The 26,633-nt window shown below is 46.6% G+C and overlaps 1 protein-coding gene across 2 annotated transcripts in view; it reads left to right on the top strand.

The window, feature by feature from the left end:
- PKDCC (protein kinase domain containing, cytoplasmic) overlaps window positions 1-25,578 on the top strand; it is a 155,343-nt gene extending 129,765 nt beyond the window's left edge. For both annotated transcript variants that reach the window (XM_068232967.1, XM_068232965.1), the window contains exons 6-7: window positions 10,349-10,522; window positions 22,384-25,578. In XM_068232967.1, coding sequence (XP_068089068.1) covers window positions 10,349-10,522; window positions 22,384-22,469 — 260 coding nt within the window. In that variant the 3' untranslated portion in view covers window positions 22,470-25,578. The remainder of the gene's footprint in view (window positions 1-10,348; window positions 10,523-22,383) is intronic.
- The last annotated feature ends 1,055 nt before the right edge of the window (window positions 25,579-26,633 follow it).

Raw genomic sequence — 26,633 nt, 5'->3', positions numbered from 1 at the left:
CGGCTCATTAGGACCGAGCCTTCCCTCTCCTTAGGTGAGTATCTGAGTTTTTTTATTTAAGTACGGATTCCCATTGGCTTTAAAGAGAATCTGTACTGTCCGATTTGTACAATAAAAAAACATACCAGTCGAGTCACTGTGATCTCCTGGGTCCCTCTTTGCCGTTTCTGCCGCTCCTCATCGCGGTCCTGGCTTTTAATTGCCAGTTTTAGGCAGTGATTACAAACAAAAAACATGGTGGCTAACCAGGAAGTGATGTATGTGTGTGTGTGTGTGTGTATATATATATATATATATATATATATATATATATATATATATATATCTGTCTGTCTGTCTGTCTATCTATCATGTTACTACAGTACTACAAGTTTTTATTACATAATGAATTATCTGCACTCCAGTCTGGGATTCTCACAGTTTCTCAGCAGCATATGACAGGCAGCTCCCTCCCCCCTCAGCCTCACAAACTCACAAACTGAGAGCAGGGATAAACAAAGCACACACACAGTATGCATAACTTGTCCCTATCACAGCAGAGGCAGCCACTTCCTCTCTGGGTCGACAAAGGATGACAAAGAAAATAAGATTAGATATATTACAGAGACAGTGCAAATCGAAAAGGCTGCAGTAATCCAGAGCACATTAGAACAGGTATAGGAACTTATAAGGCTGAACATTTTGTTATAGAGTCTCTTTAAAGGACCACTATTGCAAAAAAAGTAGGCAAATAAAATCTAACAGAACCGACAGATTTAGGAGTAATCCATCTCCTGATGAGGGATTCTCAGGGTTTCCTTTGTTTTCATCAGCATTTCCTGAACAGCAGTTTAATTTCCAAAATCGTAAGATACCAGCCAGCCTCCCTTCTTGCTTGCACACTATTTTGTCCGCTAGATTTTGCAACTGCTGTTCAGGAAATGCTGTTGAAAACAAAGAAAACCCTGTGAATGCCCCATGAGGAGATGAACTGGTCCAATAAATGTCAGTTCTGTCAGATTTTAACTGCTTAATTTTTTTGCTGGAGTGGTGCTTTAAAGTGAACCCGATGTGAAAATAAACCGATGAGATAAACAATTGGATCTGTCCTCCTACTCCTAAAAATGACTTTTTAGGATATCCCATGGCTTTATTTTATATTTAAACATTTATAAAGTAGATTGAATGTTTTATTGTCTCTGCTCAATGCCAGCCTATTCAGAGTCCCAGAGTAATGCTGGGAATACCCCATTAGATTTTTTGGCAGATAGATGGTTCGATAGATAATTTCCGACACTTTTTCCGATAATTTTCGCTTGTTTTTCTGATCGATTTCTCATAGAAGTGAATGGAAATCTATCCGAAAAAACGATCGGAAAATCGATCAGACAGTAAATCTGCTGAACAATCTCATTGTGTATTCCCAGCATTAAATACATGAACTAGTGGCCTTTTCTTTTTCTATCTCTCCCCTGCCCTCCGAAACTCTTATGGCTGTAATTTGCTTATCAGTGAGGTGTACTATATTCCCGACAAGGTACAGCAAGGCAGAAGCTGACACTTGCATGCCTGAAAATTAACTCTTTCAGGAAGTAATAAAAAGAGCAAAGCAGCCTGGTTATTGATATGTTTTGCACTGTACATACACATGTTTATCTCATGTGTTACTTGTCACCTCAAGTACACTTTAAAGGACCACTATTGTGGAAAAATTTAAATAGATGTAAACACATACAAATAAGAAGTATGTTTATTCCTAGTATAATAAGCTATAAATTACTTTTCTCCTATGCTGCTGGCCTGCTGTCACTTACAGTACAACAACACCAACAACGAATAACATTTGTAAACATTTGACTACTGCAATGCCCTTCTGTCTGATCTCCCTATGACCAGGGCCGGATTTAGGCCTAGGGCACCACAGCAACAAGGGCACCAAAGCAGCAGACTAAACTGATGCAGCATTTGAAAGCTTGAAAATGCTACCATGCAGGGAGATCAGGCTAGTGCCTGACCGCGGTACTCTGCTGCTAGCCGCCTGTGCAGCAGCCATCTTGCCCTCTGTGCACGTTTACATTATGGCCGGTGGCTATGGACTTGGGCAGCATTAGAGACGGAAAGGAAGAGGAAGCTTCTGCACTGGAGACGAGCGGAGAAATGAGTGACACTGATGGCTGCTGCGGTGTGAAGGCGAGCTGGCTACCTATACTGAAAGGGGGGGGGGGGGTTGGGGAAGGATTAAAGGAGTCATCTGGCTACCTATACTGGGGGGGGGGGGGATAGGGTCAACTTGCTACCTATACTGAAGGGGGGCGGCTGGTGACAGTGGCCTTGGGCGGTAAAGAGTACTAATCTGGCCCTGCCTTTGACCCGAATTGCCCCACTGCAGTCCATCATGAATGCGTCAGCCAGAATTATCCACTGCTCCCATCACTCCACCAGGGCGGCTCCCCTCTGTGAATCCCTCCACTGGCTTCCTATCCAGTCCAGAATCAGATTCAAGATACTGTGTCTGACCTACAAATCTGTCCACAAAACCTGTCCAACCCACATTTCCGATCTTACTCAGAGGTACACACCTAGCCGCTCACTCCGCTCTTCCAATGAACTTCGCCTGACTGCCCCCCGCATCACCCAGTCCCATGCACGCCTCCAGGGCTTCTCAAGAGCTGCTCCAACACTATGGAACTCCCTACCTCCACCTATAAGGGCAGCCCCCTCCTTCAACATCTTCAAGAAGGCCCTCAAAACTCACCTTTTCACTCTGGCCTATTACCCCTCACAAGTGCTCTAAACTCACAGCTGAACTCTGGTCCCCTACCTTTCATGTCCTTACCTGTCCCTCTAGAGTGTAAGCCTTTGGGCAGGGTCCTCCTCCTTTTGTGTCCTACCTGTTCATGCACCTCCATTACCATACACCCATGCTATGCATTTGAGTAAACTCGACTTTGCTAATCTCCATGCTCCATCCAGTGACTAAGCATTACCTTGTACTGTGCTGCGTGATCTGGTTTTCTTGTATTCCTGTGTTGTCATATTGCTGTATGTCACCCCTAAATATTGTCTGTAACCTAAACTAATGTCCAGCGCTGCGTAATATGTTGGCGCTTTATAAATACAATAAATAAAGCGCTTTCCCCCTCTAGTATAAGCATGGCTCAGACCAGTAATTGGTTGATTGGTAAATTGTAGTACAGATGAAGGATTCTCCTTTGTACATGTACTGTAAGTAATAAAGATACGACAAAAATCACATTAGCTGACCCATTTTTTTTAAAATAATTTTAGAAAACGCCAAGTTCTAGCAGTTTATGAAACTTAACTCATATCTACTAAAATCATCCTTCTAATCTACCTGAGAGTTTACAGCACACATTGGTTGTATTAACTACAATAAATCTATCTCTTTCATATTTTTCTATTTAAATACTACAGTTCTGCTATGCATTCTGGGTCCTATTAAGGCCAGAAACCCACTAGGAGCGATTTTCTGAGCGCTTTGTGATTTGAAAACTCTTGCTAATGTAATGCTATGGGTGTGATCCCACTTGAGCGATGTGATTTTATCAAAATCCCCCATAGCATTGCATTAGCAAGAGCTTTTTCAAATAACTAGCTCTTAGAAATCGCTCCTAGTGGGTTTCTGGCCTAAGTCAGGAGATAACCTCTTGAGGACCGCGGTGTTAAACCCCCCTAGTGACTAGGCTATTTTCTACTTACAGTAATTGGCCACTGCAGCTTTAAGGCCAAGCTGCAGGGCCGCACAACACAGCACACAAGTGATTTCCCCACCCCCTTTTCCCCCCACCAACAGAGCTCTCTGTTGGTGGGGTCTGATCGCCCCCCTCTGTGTTTATTTTATTTTTTAATAAATATTTATTTGTTTTGTTTTTAATATTTATTATTATTTTTATTTTTTTTACAACCACTCCCTCCCCTCAGCCAGCCAATCACGGCTTCTGCCTATGAGAGCCGATCGCTCTCTTGTCCCCCAGGCGGACAGCCGTGTCACACCGCTGTCCCCAGTGCAGCTCTGCTGCTGTTCGTAGCGCTGTACATGTAAATACACTGCGATTTCGCCGTGTAACAGTCGCCGCTCGGAGACTGAAGGCGGAGCTCCGCTCCGCCCACCAAGCAGGAGATGCGTGTGATCTCCTGCAAACTGCTGCCCTAGGACTTTACGCCGATCGGCGTCAGGCGGTCCTGTGGCTGCCGCTGTGGCCACGCCCATCGGAGTGACACGGTCAGCAAGCAGTTAAAGAGCAACTTCAACCAAGGATTGAACTTCTTCCCAATCAGTAGCAGATACCCACTTTTCCCACCAGAAATCTTTACCTTTTCTCTAATAGATCATCAGGGGGTCTGTATGGCTGATATTGTGGTGAAACCCCTCCCACAACGTGATGTCATGACCATGGTCCTTGCATTGTGGGAAATAACAGCTTCTTCCAACTGCCAAGCAAGCAGTATCTCCCTCTGTGCATAGAGCTCTCAGTAACGCACATTCTGTACAGATCACCTGGCAGCACTAAAGATGTCACCACCAGTGATAAATGTCAGAATGTAAATCAGGGAGAGGAAAGATTTTACAATGGGGAAACACCGACTACATAATCTATAAATAAATATTGTGAACAATAAAAAATTGTATTCATTATGTCATTTTCACTACAGCTTCTCTCTAAATCTATTCCTTTCATATTTGTCTACTTAAAATGCTGCAGTTCTGCTGTTCTGGGTCCCATTAAGTCAGAAGTTAAAGCAGACCTGAACTCAGAACTTCCTCTCTGCTCTAAACGATAAGCAGCAGCATAATAACCTTTAAAGAAAAAACATTTCTTTGTTACAGCTGATACAAATCCTGCAATACATCTGCAGTGTGTCTACTTCCTGCTTTCATGGAAGCAGGCCTATTATTAACATCCTGTGTTATTCAATTAGCTCTCGGCCATGGCTGGCAGCTGACACAGATGAGGGGTCAAATTACAACTTGTGCTTAGTCAAAGATGAGGGGGAATTAGTCAGGCTAAACTCTCTAAATACATACAGGGTGCATTTCTCTGTTTTTCTTCTGTCCTGTGCAAGAGTTCAGGTCCACTTTAAAGTGAACCTCCGGACTAAAAATCTACTCAGCAGCACTGAAAAGGCTTGGTGTTTCTTTAACAGTTTCACAGCATCAGAACTTTGTTTTTCTTACCAAAGCATCATTTTTAGCTGCATTTTTAGCTAAGTTCCACCCATCAAAGAAAAAAAAGCCCGGGCTTTTTTTCCCTGATGCTGTGCAGAGCATGATGGGATTTGCTATGTTGTTATTCACGTTGCCTAGCAACTGGGAGAGGTGCTCAGGACACAGGACAGTTGGAACTGTGTCTCATGCTCCCTGTCACCTCCTTTCAACCAAAAAGATGTCTGCCATCAGGAAATCAAACATTTGCCTGTTCTTTTAAAACAGGATGGGTAATAGATTATATTACCTATCTATTTTAATTAACATAACTAATGACAGTATGTTTGTTTAGGCTGGAGTTCCTCTTTAAGTAGGTTTCTACAATAAGAACAGGGCTCAGAGGACTTTGATAGCTCCACTTGGACACTGTCTGATGCCTTCATCTTTTCATCCTTCTCATCACGTGTTATAAGGAACACGCTTATCGACTAGTTAAAACAAAGTACAGCGTTTTGTTGCCCAGGGGCTGCTTTTATCAGGCACTGCGATATCTTGTGCAAATGTCAGCAGTTTGCCTAATTTACAGCATGTGTTAACTTATTATGCGTGTCTGAGGAATTAGTAGGCCTCCCAGCAAAGATGCGGTCATTGGCCGGCGACTTTCTGCCTGCGGGTTACAAAGGCACAGACAGGACTGATCCGCAAACATGGAAACCTTCAGGAAAGAAAAAAAGAAAATCAATCCCTGTGCAGAGAAATATGTTGCTTTTTCTATAGATAACTACTTTTACAGTTTAACTGCAAGCACAGATGGAAATGTCCCGTCTGATAGCTTAACTAGTTCACCACTGAGCAGGGCCGGCGCTACCATAGAGGCAAAGGGGGCAAATGCCCCAGAGCCTGTAGGGGGCCCCAAGATGTGGCCCCCCAAACTTAACTGTTGCTCCGTCTGTGAACCTCGTTGCATTGTGGGAAATAGCGGCTTTTTTCCAGCTGCCAAGAAAGCAATATCTCCCTCTGTGCATAGAGGTAACACAGTAATGAACATTCCGTACAGATCACCTGACAGAACTAAAGATGTCACCACCATGTCATAAATGTCAGAATGTAAATCAAGTAGAGGAAAGATTTTAAAATGTGCAAACACTGATTAAATAACTCGTACTACATGAATATTGTATAAAAAAATAAGCAGTTCTATTCATTATGTTATTTTGATGACATTTCCACTTTAAAGTGGACCTGAACTCTTGCACAGGACAGAAGAAAAGCAGAACAAAAATCACCCTGTATGTATTTGGGGGGTTTAGCCTGTCTAATTCTCCCTTATCTGTGACTAAGCACAAGTTGTAATTTGATCCCTTAGCTGTGTCAGCTGACTGCCACGGCAGAGAGCTCATAGGTCAACACAGGATGTTAACAATATGGGCTGGATTCACTAAACCGTGATAACTCAAATATCACGCCTTATCAAATATCACATCTTATGAAAAGATATCACACCTTATCAAAAATATCACACCTTATCAAATATCACACCTTATCAAATATCACATCTTATGAAAAGATATCACACCTTATCAAAAATATCACACCTTATCAAATATCACACCTTATCAAATATCACATCTTATGAAAAGATATCACACCTTATCAAAGTTAACACGCCTTATCAAAGTAGCATAGCGAGCGCTACAAACTTATGCCTGCTAATTGGCAATGGCACTCGTCCTGCCCTGAGCCGATGCGGGTTCGTTGCACTCGCTATGCTACTCTGATAAAGTGTGTTAACTTTGATAAGGTGTGATAGACGACAGCAAGGGGGTTGCTGAGCTGAGCTCCTACACCAGGTATGACACCTGGTTTGCCGGTGCACAATCCCTCTGTGAGTCACCACTTCACAAATGGAAATATACTATATTGGATGAAGGAGGCACTCAAATGGCGTATAATCTTGCGTTTATCAAATTAGTAGCAAACACGACATGTTTCGGGGAAATCCCCTTCCTCAGGTGTGATATCTTTGATCAGGTGTAATATCTTTTCATACGGTGTGATATCTTTTCATAAGGAATGGGTGTGACTGTGGAAAGGGTGATTGACAGAGAGTTAGAGTGTGGTAGATGTGGGGTAGGCTATTTTAAAGAAGTGTGTTTTGAGGGCTTGCTTGAAGGTGTTGAAGGAAGGAGCGAGTCTGAGGGGGAGTGGAAGAGAGTTCCATAGGGTGGGGGCAGCTCTTGAGAAGTCTTGTAAGCATGCATGGGAATGAGAAATGCGTGGGGAGGTCAGGCGGAGATCATTGGAGGACCGGAGGGGACGGGCAGGTATATATCTGTTGACGAGCTCAGAAATGTAGGTTGGGCTGGTCTTGTGCACAGATTTGTAGGTAAGGCACAAAACCTTAAAACTGATCCTGAAGCTGATAGTAAGCCAGTGTAGGGCTTCGCAGAGGGGAGACGTGGAAGCATAGTAGTGGGAAAGTCTGATGAGTCTAGCTGCTGCATTCATGACTGATTAAAGGGGTGCAATGCGTTTTAAGGGGAGGCCAGATAGTACGGCATTGCAGTAGTCAAGGCGGGAGATGATGAGGGCATGGATGAGAAGCTTGGTAGTGTCTGGGGTCAGAAAAGGGCGGATGTTTCGAAGGTGGAAGTTGCAGGTTCTGGTAACATTTTGGATGTGTTGGCTGAAGGAGAGGGCAGAGTGTAGGGTGACTCCCAGGCAGCGGGCCTGGGAGGTAGGGCGGATGGTAGTGCTGTTGATAGTGATGTGAATATCTGGGAGGGGTGGTGCAGAGCGGGGCGGGAAAATTATGAGTTCAGTTTTATCCAGGTTAAGCTTCAGGAACCTAGCTGACATCCAGGAGGAGATGGATGATAGGCAGGAGGAGACCTTGTCCATAGTGGAGGGGGAGAGATTGGGGGTGTGGAGATAGATTTGGGTATCATCGGCATATTGCAGGGTTTCTTTTTTTTAAAGGTTATTATGCTGTTCTTTTAAAGCAGAGAGAACGTTCCGCTTTAATCACAACATGAGAGAAGCAGAGGGAGAAAAACTTCAGAAAATGTTTGCAAACTTTAACCTATTTTTTTTTTTGTGTTCCTTCAGAACTATGCAAGTTATGGAATCTTATTTCTACACCTTTAAAAAAAAAAAAAAAAAAAAAGATGCATTCTTTGGAAAGTGTCTCAGCTTTCTCTGCTCACGCTGAGTCTTTGGCTCGTGTCTGACCGATTCGTACTGTAAACCCCATCTCAACCTCAGCACAGATCATTGCATAACTTCCTGCCTGCTTTCTCTCACAGTTGCTCAGGGATTACTCAGGGGAGACCCTGTTTAATGTAAAGCAATTGTTTTATCGCGTGTTCAGTTCCTGTACAAATTTATTAAGCGATTGCAAATTAACCACACTTCGCATAATGAACAGATTATCTGGAAGCACCCCTAATGCTCAGCTGTCATTTTGCATCAGCCGTAAGGTAGAGGATAGGTAGGATTTGAAGCAATCGCGTAACGTTTACCGTTAAATATACTGGATCCATTCCAAATCGATCCCTTAGCTATGGCGCAGAGGTAAGGCAGGATTGATTCAGTTCATCTGAAGGCTAGGCTCGCACTACCCCTAAAAGCAGACTGTTTTCCAGAATAGAGACAAGCCGGGCGTGTCGACGGATTCTGTTAGCTCCACAAAAAACAAGAAACCCTTCCCGCCAAATACCCCTTTTCTTGATGCCTAACCTTAAAGTGAACCTCCAGACTAAAAATCTACTCAGCAGCACTGAAAAGGCTTGGTGTTTCTTTAGGAGTTTCACAGCATCAGAACTTTGTTTTTCTTACCCAAGCCTCATTTTTAGCTGCACAGAAGCTAAGCTCCGCCCCATCAAAGAAATCTGCCCGGGCATTTTTCCCCTGATGTTGCGCAAAGCATGATGGGATTTCCGATGTTGTTCTCGTTGCCCAGCTGGGAGGGGTGATCAGGACACAGGACAGTTGGGACTGTGTCTCATGCTTCCTGTCACCCCAAAAGATTGCTGCCCTCATGAAATCACAAACATTTGCCTGTTCTTTTAAAACAGGGTGGGTAAGAGATTATATTACCTATCTATTTTAATTAACATAACTAATGTAACTTAATGATGGTATGTTTGTTCAGGCTTATGTTCCTCTTTAAAGTGTACCTGAGATTAAATGAAAAAAAAATCATACATACTTGGGGCTTCCTCCAACCCCCTTTGGCTTGAAGCGCCATCCTCCACCTCCTGGGTCCTCCGTAAGGGCTCCCGGTAACTTCAGACAGTCGGGGCCAGTCGGCGCATCCACAGTGCGGCCGTGCATGCTCCCCCACCATGCTCCCATGGCCAGGAGAGTTCTGCTCAGAACGCTCCCAGGGACGGCAACAAGGTGGGACGTGCGCATGGTGGGCAATGCATGCGCAGCAAGCCTGACTCCCGAAGTTACTAGGACCTTTTACGGAGGACCCATGAGGCGCCGAGGGTACGATCAGGCTGAAGGGGGCTCTCCTAAAAATATTCTGAGGTTGGTCTGCACAGCTGAAGTAGTTCTAACATCACCACCTCTGCCTTGACTGTGGTATTTATAAACACGGAAGTCATCCCCTGCAGCCTCCATATTCAGTTTCGGTTAAAGAGACTCCGTAACAAAAATTGCACCCTGTTTTTTATCATCCTACAAGTTCCAAAAGCTATTCTAATGTGTTCTGGCTTACTGCAGCACGTTCTACTATCACCATCTCTGTAATAAATCAACTTATCTCTCTCTTGTCAGACTTGTCAGGCTGTGTCTGGAAGGCTGCCAAGTTCTTCAGTGTTGTGGTTCTGTGATGCAGGCCCCTCTCTGCACACTGCCTGTGTATTATTTAGATTATGGCAGCTTCACTCAAATGATCTCTTGAGATTAAAAAGGAAGGGTGTATACAGCCTGCTTGTGTATGGATGTATTTTCTATGTGTGGACATACTGTACATCAACCTACTTCCTGTTTTGGTGGCCATTTTGTTTGTTTATAAACAAACTTTTTAAAACTGTTTTTAACCACTTTTAATGCGGCGGGGAGCGGCAAAATTGTGACTGAGGGTAATAGGAGATGTCCCCTAACGCACTGGTATGTTTACTTTTATGCGATTTTAACAATACAGATTCTCTTTAAGGAAATGTTTCAGCTCTGTGACTTTATCTCTTGCAGAGTACACCCCCGTAGAAGATGCTTCTGTACTAGATGAAGATTACAGGTGCTGGCCATCCTACCATCACGATGGATGCCTCCTGTCTGTGTTTGACCTAAACGAAGCAATAGACATTTGTGAAGGTCATTCCCAGTGCAAGGCCTTTGTATGGACAAATCAGACAACGTGGACAGGTAATGCCCATTTTCACTTGGTGTTTATCGTAATACTCTTGAATTCAGTCTAGATTCACACCTTCACTAAATGTGGCCTGTAAGGATCATTGTGCATCATCCACTTCCCTTCTTCCACCTCCAAAGCAATAGAAAGCATTGCTAACCTGTAGGCTAGCTAGTTGTTTGCAGAGCACTTAGTCCCGAACTACCATTTGAGGGATTGACTCCAAGTCCCTTAAAGAGATCCCGAGGTGGATCTTCGGGGGGCAGATGGTACACAGAGGCATGTTGTCTCCGTAATGACATGGCTCTGTGTCCCCCAACCACCACTCTCTGCCCCCCACCACTACCACGCTATAGCCCCCCGACATTATGGACAAGATTTGTCACTAAGTCAGAGGCAAACACAAGGGAGAGGAATTCCTTGTTCAAAACACCCGCCAGGGGTGTTCCTGCAGGGTTTCCTGAGCTACCATTGGGCAGCTCTCTCTGGCCACGCCTCCTGCCATTCCCCCGCCTCCCTACACGCTATGAGAGACACACAGTCTCCCAGTGCAGCATTGTGACCCAGAGGTCAAGAAAGTTGTGGCCCACGGGAGCGGCGTTTTTTGCGGCTACTTGATCCGCTCAGCCCTGCGCCACCGAGAATGGGAATTTGAGTGGCAGCAGGGGGGAGCCGTCAACCAGTGCAGTTTCTAGGAAAAATAGCTCTCAGGACCATTTTTGCTCCCCCAACCCATACCATGACGGTGTGGTAGCCAGATGTTTCAACCAGTATGGGGTAGTGTCCCCCTCCCATTTGGTAGCCTGAGAGACACCCAGTATGAGATAGCTAGAGGTACCTGGGGAGCAATTGAATACATGATTGGGAGTGTTAGGGGGCTGCGGAGGGAGTAAGCACATGATTGTGGGTGCTGGGAGGGAGAGGGCACATAAATGGGGGTGCTGGGAGGGAGTGTGCACATGATTGGTGGTGCTGGGGGCAGGGCCGGCGATTCCATAGAGGCGAGGGGGGAGGGGGGGCTTGGAGCCTGTGGGAGCCCCCAAGGTGTGTACCCTCCCCTCCAGCTATGGAGATCGGGACCCCATACATGCCTGCAGGGAATGAGGAAGAGAGGCGCCATGGGGAGAAGTCCGGAGTGTAGAGCATGGTGCTTTCTCCTGTGTCCCCGCCCCTCCAGCTATGGTGACCCCATACATGCCTGCAGGGAATGAGGAAGAGAGGCGCCATGGGGAGAAGTCCGGAGTGTAGAGCATGGTGCTGCCTCCTGTGTCCCCGCCCCTCCAGCTATGGTGACTCCATACATGCCTGCAGGTAATGAGGAAGAGAGGCGCCATGGGGAGAAGTCCGGAGTGTAGAGCATGGTGCATTCTCTTGTGTCCCCGCCCCTCCAGCTATGGTGACCCCATACATGCCTGCAGGAAACGAGGAAGAGAGGCGCCATGGGGATAAGTCCAGAGTGTAGAGCACAGTGCTGCCTCCTGTGTCCCCGCCCCTCCAGCTATGGTGACCCCCATACATGCCTGCAGGGAATGAGGAAGAGAGGCGCCATGGGGAGAAGTCCGGAGTGTAGAGCATGGTGCTGCCTGCTGTGTCCCCGCCCCTCCAGCTGTGGTGACTCCATACATGCCTGCAGGGAATGAGGAAGAGAGGCGCCATGGGGAGAAGTCCGGAGTGTAGAGCATGGTGCTGCCTTCTGTGTCCCTGCCCCTCCAGCAATGGTGACCCCATACATGCCTGCAGGGAATGAGGAAGAGAGGCACCATGGGGAGAAGTCCGGAGTGTAGAGCATGGTGCTGCCTCCTGTGTCCCCGCCCCTCCAGCTATGGTGACTCCATACATGACTGCAGGGAATGAGGAAGAGAGGCGCCATGGGGAGAAGTCCACAGTGTAGAGCATGGTGCTGCCTCCTGTGTCCCCACCCCTCCAGGTATGGTGACCCCATACCTTCCTGCAGGGAATGAGGAAGAGAGGCGCCATGGGGAGAAGTCTGGAGTGTAGAGCATGATGCTGCCTCCTGTGTCCCCGCCCCTCCAGCAATAGTGACCCCATACATGCCTGCAGGGAATGAGGAAGAGAGGCGCCATGGGGAGAAGTCCAGATTGTAGAGCATGGTGCTGCCTCCTGTGTCCCCGCCCCTCCAGCTATGGTGACCCCATACATGCCTGCAGGGAATGAGTAAGAGAGGCGCTGTGGGAGAAGTTCGGAGTGTAGAGCATGGTGCTGCCTCCTGTGTCCCCGCCCCTCCAGCTATGGTGACCCCATACATGCCTGTAGGGAATGAGGAAGAGAGGCGCAGTGGGGAGAAGTCCAGAGTGTAGAGCATGATGCTGCCTCCTGTGTCCCCGCCCCTCCAGCTATGGTGACCCCATACATGCCTGCAGGGAATGAGGAAGAAAGGGCGCCATGGGGAGAAGTCTGGAGTGTAGAGCATGGTGCTGCCTCCTGTGTCCCCGCCCCTCCAGCTATGGAGACCCCATACATGCCTGCAGGGAATGAGCAAGAGAGGCGCCATGGGGAGAAGTCCAGAGTGTAGAGCATGATGCTGCCTCCTGTGTACCCGCCCCTCCAGCTATGGTGACCCCATACCTTCCTGCAGGGAATGAGGAAGAGAGGCGCCATAGGGAGAAGTCCGGAGTGTAGAGCATGGTGCTGCCTCCTGTGTCCCCGCCCCTCCAGCTATGGTGACCCCATACATGCCTGCAGGGAATGAGGAAGAGAGGCGCCATGGGGAGGAGTCCGGGGTGCAGAGCATGGTGCTGCCTCCTGTGTCCCCGCCCCTCCAGCTATGGTGACTCCATACATGCCTGCAGGGAATGAGGAAGAGAGGCGCCATGGGGAGGAGTCCAGAGTGTAGAGCATGATGCTGCCACCTGTGTCCCCGCCCCTCCAGCTATGGTGACTCCATACATGCCTGCAGGGAATGAGGAAGAGAGGCGCCATGGGGAGAAGTCCAGAGTGTAGAGCATGATGCTGCCCCCTGTGTCCCCGCCCCTCCAGCTATGGTGACTCCATACATGCCTGCAGGGAATGAGGAAGAGAGGCGCCATGGGGAGAAGTCCGGAGTGTAGAGCATGGTGCTGCCTCCTGTGTCCCCGCCCCTCCAGCTATGGTGACCCCATACATGCCTGCAGGGAATGAGGAAGAGAGGCGCCATGGGGAGAAGTCCAGAGTGTAGAGCATGATGCTGCCTCCTGTGTCCCCGTCCCTCCAGCTATGGTGACCCCATACATGCCTGTAGGGAATGAGGAAGAGAGGCGCCATGGGGAGAAGTCCAGAGTGTAGAGCATGATGCTGCCTCCTGTGCCCCTGCCCCTCCAGCTATGGTGACTCCATACATGCCTGCAGGGAATGAGGAAGAGAGGCGCCATGGGGAGAAGTCCAGAGTGTAGAGCATGATGCTGCCTCCTGTGTCCCCGCCCCTCCTGCTATGGTGACTCCATACATGCCTGCAGGGAATGAGGAAGAGAGGCGCCATGGGGAGAAGTCCGGAGTGTAGAGCATGGTGCTGCCTCCTGTGTCCCCGCCCCTCCAGCTATGGTGACCCCATACATGCCTGCAGGGAATGAGGAAGAGAGGCGCTGTGGGAGAAGTCCGGAGTGTAGAGCATGATGCTGCCTCCTGTGTCCCCGCCCCTCCAGCTATGGTGACTCCATACATGCCTGCAGGGAATGAGGAAGACAGGCGCCATGGGGAGAAGTCCGGAGTGTAGAGCATGGTGCTGCCTCCTGTGTCCCCGCCCCTCCAGCTATGGTGACTCCATACATGCCTGCAGGGAATGAGGAAGAGAGGCGCCATGGGGAGAAGTCCAGAGTGTAGAGCATGATGCTGCCTCCTGTGTCCCCGCCCCTCCAGCTATGGTGACCCCATACATGCCTGCAGGGAATGAGGAAGAGTGGCGGCGTAGGAAGAAGTCCAGAGTGTAGAGCATGATGCTGCCTCCTGTGTCCCCGCCCCTCCAGCTATGGTGACTCCATACATGCCTGCAGGGAATGAGGAAGAGAGGCGCCATGGGGAGAAGTCCGGAGTGTAGAGCATGGTGCTGCCTTCTGTGTCCCTGCCCCTCCAGCAATGGTGACCCCATACATGCCTGCAGGGAATGAGGAAGAGAGGCGCCATGGGGAGAAGTCCGGAGTGTAGAGCATGGTGCTGCCTTCTGTGTCCCTGCCCCTCCAGCAATGGTGACCCCATACATGCCTGCAGGGAATGAGGAAGAGAGGCACCATGGGGAGAAGTCCAGAGTGTAGAGCATGATGCTGCCTCCTGTGTCCCCGTCCCTCCAGCTATGGTGACCCCATACATGCCTGTAGGGAATGAGGAAGAGAGGCGCCATGGGGAGAAGTCCAGAGTGTAGAGCATGATGCTGCCTCCTGTGCCCCTGCCCCTCCAGCTATGGTGACTCCATACATGCCTGCAGGGAATGAGGAAGAGAGGCGCCATGGGGAGAAGTCCAGAGTGTAGAGCATGATGCTGCCTCCTGTGTCCCCGCCCCTCCAGCTATGGTGACTCCATACATGCCTGCAGGGAATGAGGAAGAGAGGCGCCATGGGGAGAAGTCCGGAGTGTAGAGCATGGTGCTGCCTCCTGTGTCCCCGCCCCTCCAGCTATGGTGACCCCATACATGCCTGCAGGGAATGAGGAAGAGAGGCGCTGTGGGAGAAGTCCGGAGTGTAGAGCATGATGCTGCCTCCTGTGTCCCCGCCCCTCCAGCTATGGTGACTCCATACATGCCTGCAGGGAATGAGGAAGACAGGCGCCATGGGGAGAAGTCCGGAGTGTAGAGCATGGTGCTGCCTCCTGTGTCCCCGCCCCTCCAGCTATGGTGACTCCATACATGCCTGCAGGGAATGAGGAAGAGAGGCGCCATGGGGAGAAGTCCAGAGTGTAGAGCATGATGCTGCCTCCTGTGTCCCCGCCCCTCCAGCTATGGTGACCCCATACATGCCTGCAGGGAATGAGGAAGAGTGGCGGCGTAGGAAGAAGTCCAGAGTGTAGAGCATGATGCTGCCTCCTGTGTCCCCGCCCCTCCAGCTATGGTGACTCCATACATGCCTGCAGGGAATGAGGAAGAGAGGCGCCATGGGGAGAAGTCCGGAGTGTAGAGCATGGTGCTGCCTTCTATGTCCTGCCTGGATTAAGTAAGACCCCGCTGTGTGTACACTTTGGATTTGTAAGAGGAAGGAGGAGGGGAATCATGGGGTCCCCAACAATGCTTTTGGGGACACATGATGGACAACTCATGATTGTGTGTGAGTTGAAGTGAGGTTGGATGGGTCCTAGGAGTTGTCTCTGAGGCTGCAGGGGGGGGGGGGGCATTGCTAAGGGCCCCCCCCCCAAGTTACTTTTTCGCCTGGGCCTCATTGTAGCTAGAACCAGCCCTAGCTGGAGGGGGGAGGGGGCTGAGGGAGCAAGCACACGATTGTGGGTGCTGGGGAGAGGCATAGGCAAACGCAGGGGGGGATTACAGATGCCCAGAATCCCCCTCAGACCAGGGCCTGTGCAGTGTCTGTGGACAGGCACAAGCGGAGACACCGGAATATCTGCAGGCATCCTACAGCTCACAGCACCGCTCCCTTTCTTTCCCTGCTACAGATGACCTTGGATGGAGCAGCAGCGTGTGTACAGAGCATGGAGCAGCTCTGGGGCACATAACAGAGTCAGGTATGAGCACAGCCCTGTGCCCCTGTCCTCATTATTATCTGTATCCAAACTGCTCCTGATCGCTCTCGTTGTCGATCGGGAGCAGATCAGACATTTAGGAAATAATTTTCAAATCCTGTCAGTTGGACTGGAAATTGCATTATGTGCAGCCAGCATGATGTCCTACCGTATTATTATACTGTATTGTGCGTAGCTGAGGGAGACCTTTCAGGAATCCCTACCTTTAAAAACCTGGGTTTGCCCCTGGGAGGGGCATGCTGGGAGGGAGTGTGCACGATTGCGGGGGGGGGGGGGGTCTGTGCTCAGTAAAGGGGGATTGGAGGATGGTGTGGGATGCTCCTGTAAGATCCAGAGTCTTCCCTCTTCTTAGATAAGCATGTTTTTTTGTACCCGAGGTTCCCCTTGGATACACTTTCAGGGGTAACAGTAAATTCGGGCGCCTGAGGCAAGTGGACAAATCGGGCGCCGCCATTCACTCCCATAATATATATCGTTTAATGGGCGCCCGACAGGAAAAAAGGGCGCCGGAGAAAAATAACGTTTTATAAGCGGCGCCCGGAGACTTTTACTGTTTTATAACTGCTTCTCATGATTACACATTATTTTATGATTTATAATTTTTTAAACATTATTTTTAAACGAAAAACAGTACAATATTTTTTTCACACGTTATTAATGCTTATCACAGGGGGGTCTTAGGTTTAGGCACCAACAGGGGGGTCTTAGGTTTAGGCACCAACAGGGGGGTCTTAGGTTTAGGCACCACCAGGGGGGTCTTAGGTTTAGGCACCACCAGGGGGTCTTAGGTTTAGGCACCACCAGGGGATTCTTAGGTTTAGGCACCATCAGGGGAGTCTTAGGTTTAGGCACCACCAGGGGGGTCTTAGGTTTAGGCACCAACAGGGGGGTCTTAGGTTTAGGCACCAACAGGGGGGTCTTAGGTTTAGGCACCAACACGGGGGTGTAGGGGTTAGGGGTAGGTACAGGGAGGGTTACTTACTATTTTTTTTAAAACGTTATTATACGTTTCACTTTTTAAACGGAAGATTAACGTTTTCACAATTGCCAATTTCATGCACATTATTTAATGATTTATAACTTTATAAAACATTATTTTTAAACGAAATATAGTACATTATATTTTTAACCGTTATCCATGTTTATCGTTTAAAACCCCGCGCCCTTTTTTCCCAGCGCCCCTTTTTAACGTACGCCATTCAGGAGGCAATTTTGCACTTTTCAGTGTTTTTTTTTCACACAGGATTTGTAGGTTCCTTCATACGGAAAATCCTGCTGGTTCTGCGTCTCTGTAACTTAGTTAGGTACCCCATATTCCTAACATACAAAAGAGAGAGCAGATGGAAAATATCTGCCGACAGAGAAGGAAAAAAAAAGAAAGGCCAGAATTCCTTTCGCAGCACAAGAGTCGTGGAGGCAGCACTGCAGACGTGCCCAGTTCACCAGCAGTCATTAGATCGGACACAAGGATCTGGGGAAGAGAAACGCACAGCTGTCCAGTGAGAGATCCCTGAAATGAATGTGGATGTGAAGAAGGATGGATGGTGTAATTGAGGCTTAGCAGACAGCCAGCGGTTCTCAGCTACTCCCTACAAGAGAGTGATTATCTCTGCTGCTGGGCTCTGTGCAAACCCGCCTGGCAAACGCCAATAATACTAAACATGCGAGGGAAAATGGAAATTGAATGGGGGTTATTCATAAGATTTTGATCTTATTCAGATATTGAAAAGATCAGACCTCTGCTTGGAAAAAAAAGGCCCTGCCCTTTAACCTTCCTGGCGGTAAGCCCGAGCTGAGCTCGGGCTATGCCGCGAAGGAGGATATCTCTGCCCCTGGTGGGGCGAATCGCCCCATTTGAAGTGCTGTACGCACAGCTAGCACTTTGCTAGCCGCACGTACAGCTTGATCGCCGCCGCTCTGCGGCGATCGCCCGCACGCAGCGGCGGAAGAGGCCCCCCCCGCCAGAGCCCTGCGCTGCCCGGACCAATGAGTTCCAGGCAGCACTTTGGGCTGGATTGGAGGCGTCTGACGTCAGGACGTCAGCTGACGTTCATGACGTCATTCCGATTGTCGCCATGGCGACAGGAGAAGCCAAACAGGGGAACGCGTTATATACGCGTTCCCCTGTTTGCTATTGATGCCGGCGATGATCGCACTAGAGGGACACATGTGCCCTCTAGTGGTGTTTCATGTAGCTACCACTCTGGTAGCTTTACATGAAACAAAAAAAAAATGTAAAAAAAATGCCTATTTGGCATAATAAACGAACCGCCAGGAGGGTTAAAGAGGTACTCAAGCGAAAAAAGGGGGAAAAACAAATGAATACATTGCAAAGAGAGAAGTTAGAAAATAGAAGAGAGATCAAGAAATGATTGATATCTGCCATGTAATTTGTTCATATTGTTTGATCCACAATCAGTCTGCAGGTCATCATCTTTACTACTGGCAGACAAGAAAAAAAACTAGACAGCACCAAATGCCATTATTTATAACCCCACCCACTAACATTGCCATAGGCTAAAAGGTTGTTTTCTTATCAGTGCTGGATTTCTCATAAGGCACTGTAGGCACATGCCTGCAGGCGTCTGTTGATGGAAAGGCGTCTCTCTCCCCTCCCCGAGTGCCTCTCTCCTTCCCTACGCAGAGTCCCAAGCAGAGCGTAAATGAGTTACTCATCCAGCACTCAGGATTCCACTGACAAGATCTCCCTTCAGTTGGGGTTACCACTAACAACTTAATACTGAGGCTACCTCTGGCTACCTCATACTAAGGGGTACCTGTAGTTACCTATGACAGGCAAGGGAAGTAAGGGAGAAGTGACAGCTGGGCCAGCCAGCCCACTTGCGGTGCAGTTTGGTGGGTGTTTCTAGATTCATGGAGGGCGGAGTCTAGGGTGCCAGGACATCTGTGCCTATAGGATCCTGTGATGTAAATCCGGGCCTGTTTCTTATAGCTATACATATGCACAGAGAGAGATATTGGTTGCTTGGCTGTTGGAAGCAAAGGTTATTCCCCACAATGCAACAAGGCTCACAGACAGGAAACTGTTAGGACCCAGGTCCTGACATCACACTGTGGGAGGGGTTTCACCACAATAACAGCCATACAGACCCCCCTGATAATCTATTTGAGAAAAGGTAAAGATTTCTCATGGGAAAGGGGGTATCAGCCACTGATTGGGATGAAGTTCAATCCTGGGTTACAGTTCCTCTTTAAAGCAAATCTGTGGGGAGAAACAAAGTAAAAGTTAGCTACTTACTTAAGTAGTGGTAAGCCTTCATGTCCTTCTCACCCTCCCCGCTGCTGGCTGGGACCCTCTTCTTCTCCATGGCTACACACCCGTATGGCGCATGTACGAGTATGGTCCAAGCTCCATGGCTACACACCCGTATGGCGCATGTACGAGTATGGTCCAAGCTCCATGGCTACACACCCGTATGGCGCATGTACGAGTATGGTCCAAGCTCCATGGCTTTACACCCGTATGGCGCATGTACGAGTATGGTCCAAGCTCCATGGCTTTACACTTGTATGGCGCATGTACGAGTATGGTCCAAGCTCCATGGCTACACACCCGTATGGCGCATGTACGAGTATGGTCCAAGCTCCATGGCTACACACTCGTATGGCGCATGTACGAGTATGGTCCAAGCTCCATGGCTACACACCCGTATGGCGCATGTACGAGTATGGTCCAAGCTCCATGGCTACACACCCGTATGGCGCATGTACGAGTATGGTCCAAGCTCCATGGCTACACACCCGTATGGCGCATGTACGAGTATGGTCCAAGCCTGCCCAGCAACACAGAGCTGCTCATGTATGGGAAAAATAACCGTACACATACTTGTACAATCGTGAGTACAGTCCAAGCCTGCTCAGCAGCATGAAGTTACTCATGTACAGAGGAAAAAGCTGTGCACATACTTGCGCATGCGCAGTACAGTCACGCTCGTATACGAAGGGGAGCACGGCCACAAGACCACATCCAATAACGCTCTTGATATATATTGTCAGGGACCCCATGCAGGAACGGTGGGCTTGTGGATGGGGCGAGCCATCTTTGACACAAGACATTTTAAGTGTTATTAAAAAAGACCTGTACATTCCAATCTGCAGCCAGCTATGATTTTCCTGATATGGCAAACAATTCAAAATATGTTTCTTTGCAACATTTTAACTTCACTTAAAGCATACCTGATGTGACATGTGACATGATGAGGTAAACCTAGGTACATATAGTACTAGTCCTGCTAAGCGCTCTTTCACATCTGAGCTGATTTTGTGCGTTTTGACGCAACGGCCATTGTGTGCGTTTTCCAGGGTAAAATAAAAGTCCATAGACTTTCATTTTACCTTTCACATCTAATGCTGCGCTTTTGTGCATTGCGTTTCAACGCTCCCTGGAGCTTCTAATTGTCTGACGCTTGCGTTATGTGTTACAATGTAAATCAATGTAAAACGCAAGCTCGAAGCAGAGCATGCATTTTTAAAATGTTTCAACATTCACAGTTACAGTTGAAAATCAAAAAAATGATAACATCACCTGCGTTACGGATTGCAAACGCATTAAAACGCATACATCAAAACGTATGCTTTGACCTTTCACCAATGCCATCCCAGATGTGAAATAGCCCTTAGAAAGTGTCTGGAGTACCATTCTGTTTTCCGATGTTAAAAATGAAATGTTGTTCTATATGCATGGGAAGCATTCACACAATGTACAAGGTGAATTTCCTGAAAAGTAAATAGAAGGCGGAACACTTTTATCTGGCTGAGCAAACAACACTGATGATGTTTTAGTGCTGAAAAGTTCAAAGGGTCATTCATTCTGTTTGCTTTGCAGCTGAATGAAGCAGATTTTTAGATCAGACTGTCATGGGTGCTCTTTAGAATTCAATCTTAAAAATTAAGAATTTAAAATTAAAATATGAAACTTGCTTCAATGATTATTTATCTCATATTTTCAGTTCAGGGTTACTTTTGTGTAACAACTCTAGCAATTGAACACACACAGCAGCTACATGTCTACACACACACCAGAGCAGACAGCATGACTCATCAGAAGGGAGGAGTGGAGGAGGGGGCCAGCAGAGAGATTGGGCAGAGCTGCAGATGCCACCATTCTGCAGCAGTTTTTTAAAACAATTTTCAGCTGGTTGGATTAGGAAGATAAAAACTTGTACAGTTAAGTGAATTCATTAACCCAGACGCACTACAGTGTCCTTTTAAAGTGGACCTGTACTCAGAACTTCCTCTCTGCTCTAAAAGATAATCAACAGCATCATAACATTTAAAGAAAAATATTTCTTTGTTACAGCTTATTGAACTCCTGCAATAAATCTGCAGTGTGTATCCTTCCCGCTTTCATGGAAGCAGATAAAAAGTTAACATTCTGTCTTTACATATTAGCTGTGTCTGCAGAGTCTGACAAATTTCTGTTCTGACACAGCTGAGAGATCAAATTACACTTGTGGTTGCTTACAGAGGAGGGTGAATTAGACAGGCTCTTCTCTCTAAAAATACACAGGGTGCATTTCTCGCGGTTTTCTTTGTGTTCTGTGCAAGAGTTCAGGTCCACTTTAACCACTTCCGTACCAGCAGTCTCTGCCCCCTTAAGGACTAGAGACTACCGGTAGCAAAGAACGTCACCTCACGACAAATTGCCGCACATATAACAGGATGAAAACAGGGCATAGATTTTAGCGCTCTCGCCTTGCAAGCGCTGGGTCCCCGGTTCGAATCCCAGCCAGGTCAACATCTGCAAGGAGTTTGTATGTTCTCCCCGTGTCTGCGTGGGTTTCCTCTGGGCACTCCGGTTTCCTCCCACATCCCAAAAACATACAGATAATTTAATTGGATTCCCCCCAAAAAATTGGCCCTAGACCATACATGCACTATACGGTACATACATATGACTATGGTAGGGACTAGATTGTGAGCCCCTCTGAGGGACAGTTAGTGACAAGACAATATACTCTGTACAGCACTGAGTAATAGGTCGGCGGCATATAAATACTTAAATAAATCAAGGTCCGGAAGTGATTCAGTCAATCAAGGTCCGGAAGTGATTCAGTCAATCAAGGTCCGGAATTGATTAACCATCAGCACTCTTGCTGGTTCTTTGTCTATTCACAATTGTATTTCCACTTATACCATCTCATTCATTTATCTCATCTCTATTTTTGTGCATCCTTAGGTCGACAGCTTGTCTACTTCAAGACCGGCTCAGGAAATTTGTTCCCAGACCAAAACAAAATCACATACCTGAAGACCTCACATTGACGTCAGTTTATCTATTTATCAGATGGACGGGGCTGGCAACGTACGAAGTGGATTTGCGTGAAAAAAAAATGCACTAATAATCATTCTAATTTCTAGAGTGCGAAATTGCCAGGGTGGATGTGCAATAATTCAGCCATTTCTTAAAGTGACTTAAAAGAAAAACAAAAAAGATTGTGATACACTGTTAGAGATGGATGTAATGAAGAAATGGTGTCTTTGAATTGTGCAGTGCTTGGACGTTATACCAATGTCAGTGGACAGTCAGCGGCAGTACAATCACTGGACTGGTCAGAAGAGGTACCGGTATATTGTCTACAGGGATAAGGAAGTATTTAATTGTCAAGTCGTTATATTGATATTGTTCTTCATAGAAAACCATATGAAGGAAATTTCAGTGTTGTGCTTGTTGAAGTGAATCTTACCAAATTATTATAGCTTCTACAATTTTAGATTTATTTATTTATAGAAAGCTTTGCAGCCATTTTTAAAGCCATTGTCCACTATTGTTAAAATTGGCCCACCCTTCCTACACCCCTTAAAAACAGGGAGGATGCTATTTTTATAGAAAAATAACATGTTTGCCAGATCTTGTTTACGGTTCTTTCCCCTATAACAGTGGAAAATTGCTACATCTCAAATTGATGACACATGGGAGGGGGCATGGCCTAGACAGCCAGTCACCCTCCCCTCCAATAGAAGACTGTGGGAGGGACTGTGGGAAATCATTAGTTTCTTAGGGGGTGCGGAGTAATACCCCATGGTCTGGGCTGAAGAGAAAAACCTCAGTGACAGAAAAATGTCAGGCAGTTTTCATTTATACAGTAGTTTCCTGTTGCTAGGGAAGGCAGCAAATGCCACGGATGAAGATGATTAAATAGAAGTATCACACAGGGTTTGGAGGTGGTGACTAGCATAAAGGTTAGCATTAGGAGTACGATGGTTGTAAGCTCCTGCTTGCTCTATTCCTCACAGTAGAGGTGATGCCAGTGCAATCCTCCCAGCAGGTTCACCACTCCTGCACCACACTTCAGTTCAATGCAATGTCAGCACACACGACATGTTTTTGGCCCCGCCCTTCATCAGATCACACACCTGATGAAGGGCAGGACCCGAAACATGTAGTGTGTGCGCATTGAACTAAACGAACGTTCAAGCTTGTGGTGTGCCTCTTTCAGTTTAATTAGAGTTAGGAGTACATTAGGTGGGTCTTGGTCTGGTGATAGAGTTGGGGAGTTAGCATTACTAATTAGGGTTTATTTTGGAGGAGGAGATTAAGATTAGGTGTTCAGAAAGGGTTTTTGTAGGGAGAATAAGATTAGGCAACAGGAAGGGAGTTTTTGGCAGAAGGGGGTTTCATCGTGAAGAGGGAGGTTGAGGTTGGACCTCAGGAGAAGGATTTATGGCAAGAAACAGTCTAGAAATTCTGAGAAATTAACAGATATTGAACAGTGCAGCCAAATTAGCAGCTGCAACGCCATTATAATCAGTGCCAAATCAATACATACCAATAGGGTGGGGGTGGCCTGATATTTTGCAATAGTGAAAATGGGCCTTAAAGTGACTCTGTGTCAAAATGTGTGCCTAGTGAGGCGAATGCACAAACAGATCTATAATAAGCCTTACCATGTTTTGTTTTCTTGGTTTGGGATCCGTAAACTTTCGGATTCATGTTTGCAATAACGAAATTCTGAAGCTCATAGAAGATGGAAATAAGGTTGGCCTCTGTATTTGCCTTACTCAGTGTAAGAGAGAATGATTGTTGGTTCCCATTGAATGTTTTTCCTACTTAAAAATTAAAGCAAGGACTGTTTGGTTACTTGGGGTAACAGGCAGGGCTGTGGAATCGGTACAAAGATCCTCGGACTCCAACTCCTCAGTTTATCAAACCACAGACTCTGACTCCAGGTACCCAAAAATTACTCAGACTCATTGGGCCATATGCAATTCCCTTTTTCTCCTGAGTTGTCTCCTAGGTGATATTTTTAAACTTGTTAATAAAATGCCTTTTAAGCCACCAGAAAGCAAGAAAATCCTCAAAATAATTTTGATATCAGTTTTCACCTACTTTTTGGTACTTTTTTAGTTGAAAGGTGTTGGAAAGTTATTTTAAATCAGAGATGAAAAATTATCTCCTATGAGAAAACTTAGGTGAAAAAGTGAATTGTATATGGATCCTTGACTCCAACTCCTATGGAATCGGTACAAAAATCATCTGACTCTGACTCCTCAGTTTATGCAACTCCCAACTCCAGGTATACAAAAATTGCTCTGACTCCGACTCCACAGACTTGGTAGCAAGCACAATTAGTTTACACAGACAAGTTCCTGGTTAGAGGCAACAGTTATCTTTGCTTCTGAGAACAGTTCTACTGGGTTACTTGGAAAACTATTATAACCTGTTATATTGTGGTTTACATGCAGAAACGAAGGTTGTAAAATCTTGTACACAAGCTAGATGTGGCCAACGAGGTCCGTTTTGTCCAAGAATGTGTGTACAATCACCTTCAACCTTCCTGGATGCAATGCTCAGAGTTCCAGAATGCCAACCAAGGTTGTCGTTCCTTCTCTTACCCCTCTGGTCCATTTACTGCGCCATTAAAATTTTGTAACAGCAAAAAATACACAGAATTTCCCAGGAACCAAAATTCAAAGGAACCAACAGTTATTCTCAGATACCCTGGAGGCAAATGCAGAGACAACACTTCCTGTGACCAGACCACAGAAGTCAGAAATTTTAAACATAAATTCATATTTTACAGATCACCCCAATATTCTCTCCATAAAAAGAAAGAAAGAAAAGAAAATCTTTATCACTCATATCTGTACATGCTTTATATTACTAAGTACATTTTTAATTTAAGTTTACTTTAAAGATTTGTGGTGCAAACATGGCTGACTGCGCAAAGATTTCTATCGGGTTTTCAGGATAACTTTACTTCTCCTACCAAAGTTTTCATTGTTGATAGCTGCACCAGTATCGGTCTTCGGCTGTCTGGTCAGTTTGTCTGGTGGCACCTCATGCTATAAAAAAAAATCAAAAAAGTTGTAATGTACCAAAAAAACACACAAATTAGATTATTTAACCGTTAAACCAAATATATTACATGTACCTATACATATAAAATAAAAGATTTGCAGGCCTTTAGTGGAGCCCCGACAGCTCATCACTTACCCTGATGCTCAAAAGTATTTATAAAAAGGTATAAACTTTACAAATGGTTTTCCTATTCAGTGACTAAATCCAATGGCTCCACACACAAGTTTTCCTACAAGAGTCTGAGGAATGTTAGATAATAATAATAATTTCATATGGAAGATGGGAGTCTACATGGGCACCCGCTAAGTTTTTAGTAAAAGTAAGCGGTTGTATTTGGCCTGCGTGTATTTGGCTAGCCTATAGTCAGGGCCGGATTTTGCATAAGACACTGTAGGCACATGCCTAGAGGCGCCTTATGTGGGAGAGGCGGCCCTCTCCTCAGATCACTGACCTCAGGCACTTACACCCTAAGCCTTGTCTCATGTCACGAAGGATAATGTGAGATGGTGATCAGAGTGTAAGATTCTAAGGACAGTTAGTAACCTAAGGAAGGGATTAGAATTAAGACTGTTTTTACTTTGGGGTGTGGCCTTTGTTCAGGGGCGGAGTTTAGGGAACCAGAACGCCAATGCCCATGGACCTCTGAGTTTTAAATCCGGCCCTGCCTATCTTATGCCTGTTTCTGTGCTACCTACTTGATGTGAAAATGTAAAAGTGACGATCGAGTGGTTATGAGTATGTTTACACTTATGGAGTGTTGCGCTTTCCATGTGGAAAAGAACTAAATATGCTATTCGTAAATTACAGGGAATTCCTATATTCTGCAACAGAGAATTTGCCTACCATGCAAATCTCCTAAAGTAATGCCAGTTTCGAGTTCGTGCCAATATTATGCGAGTCAGATGCCGCTGATAGCTCCTCCCCCAAGGCGTCTGTTCTCAGTGGATACTCCATATGGTGAAAGCATCCCTTCATAAGTGTATCTCTCGCCTGACGTTAAAACTGCCATCAAAATACTTATTTTGTTGTATAAAATTAAGCATAATTGAAGTCTGTACATTTTTAAATTCAAAAAAAGATATGTTGTTGTTTTTCATCATGTTATATCATTATTTGCATCTCATGGA

The sequence above is a fragment of the Hyperolius riggenbachi genome, chromosome 4, assembly GCF_040937935.1.
Source record: "Hyperolius riggenbachi isolate aHypRig1 chromosome 4, aHypRig1.pri, whole genome shotgun sequence".
In the NCBI taxonomy this organism is placed as follows: Eukaryota; Metazoa; Chordata; class Amphibia; order Anura; family Hyperoliidae; genus Hyperolius; species Hyperolius riggenbachi.
Note: the sequence above shows the minus strand (reverse complement) of the source record. Positions and strands in the feature narration are given on the sequence as shown.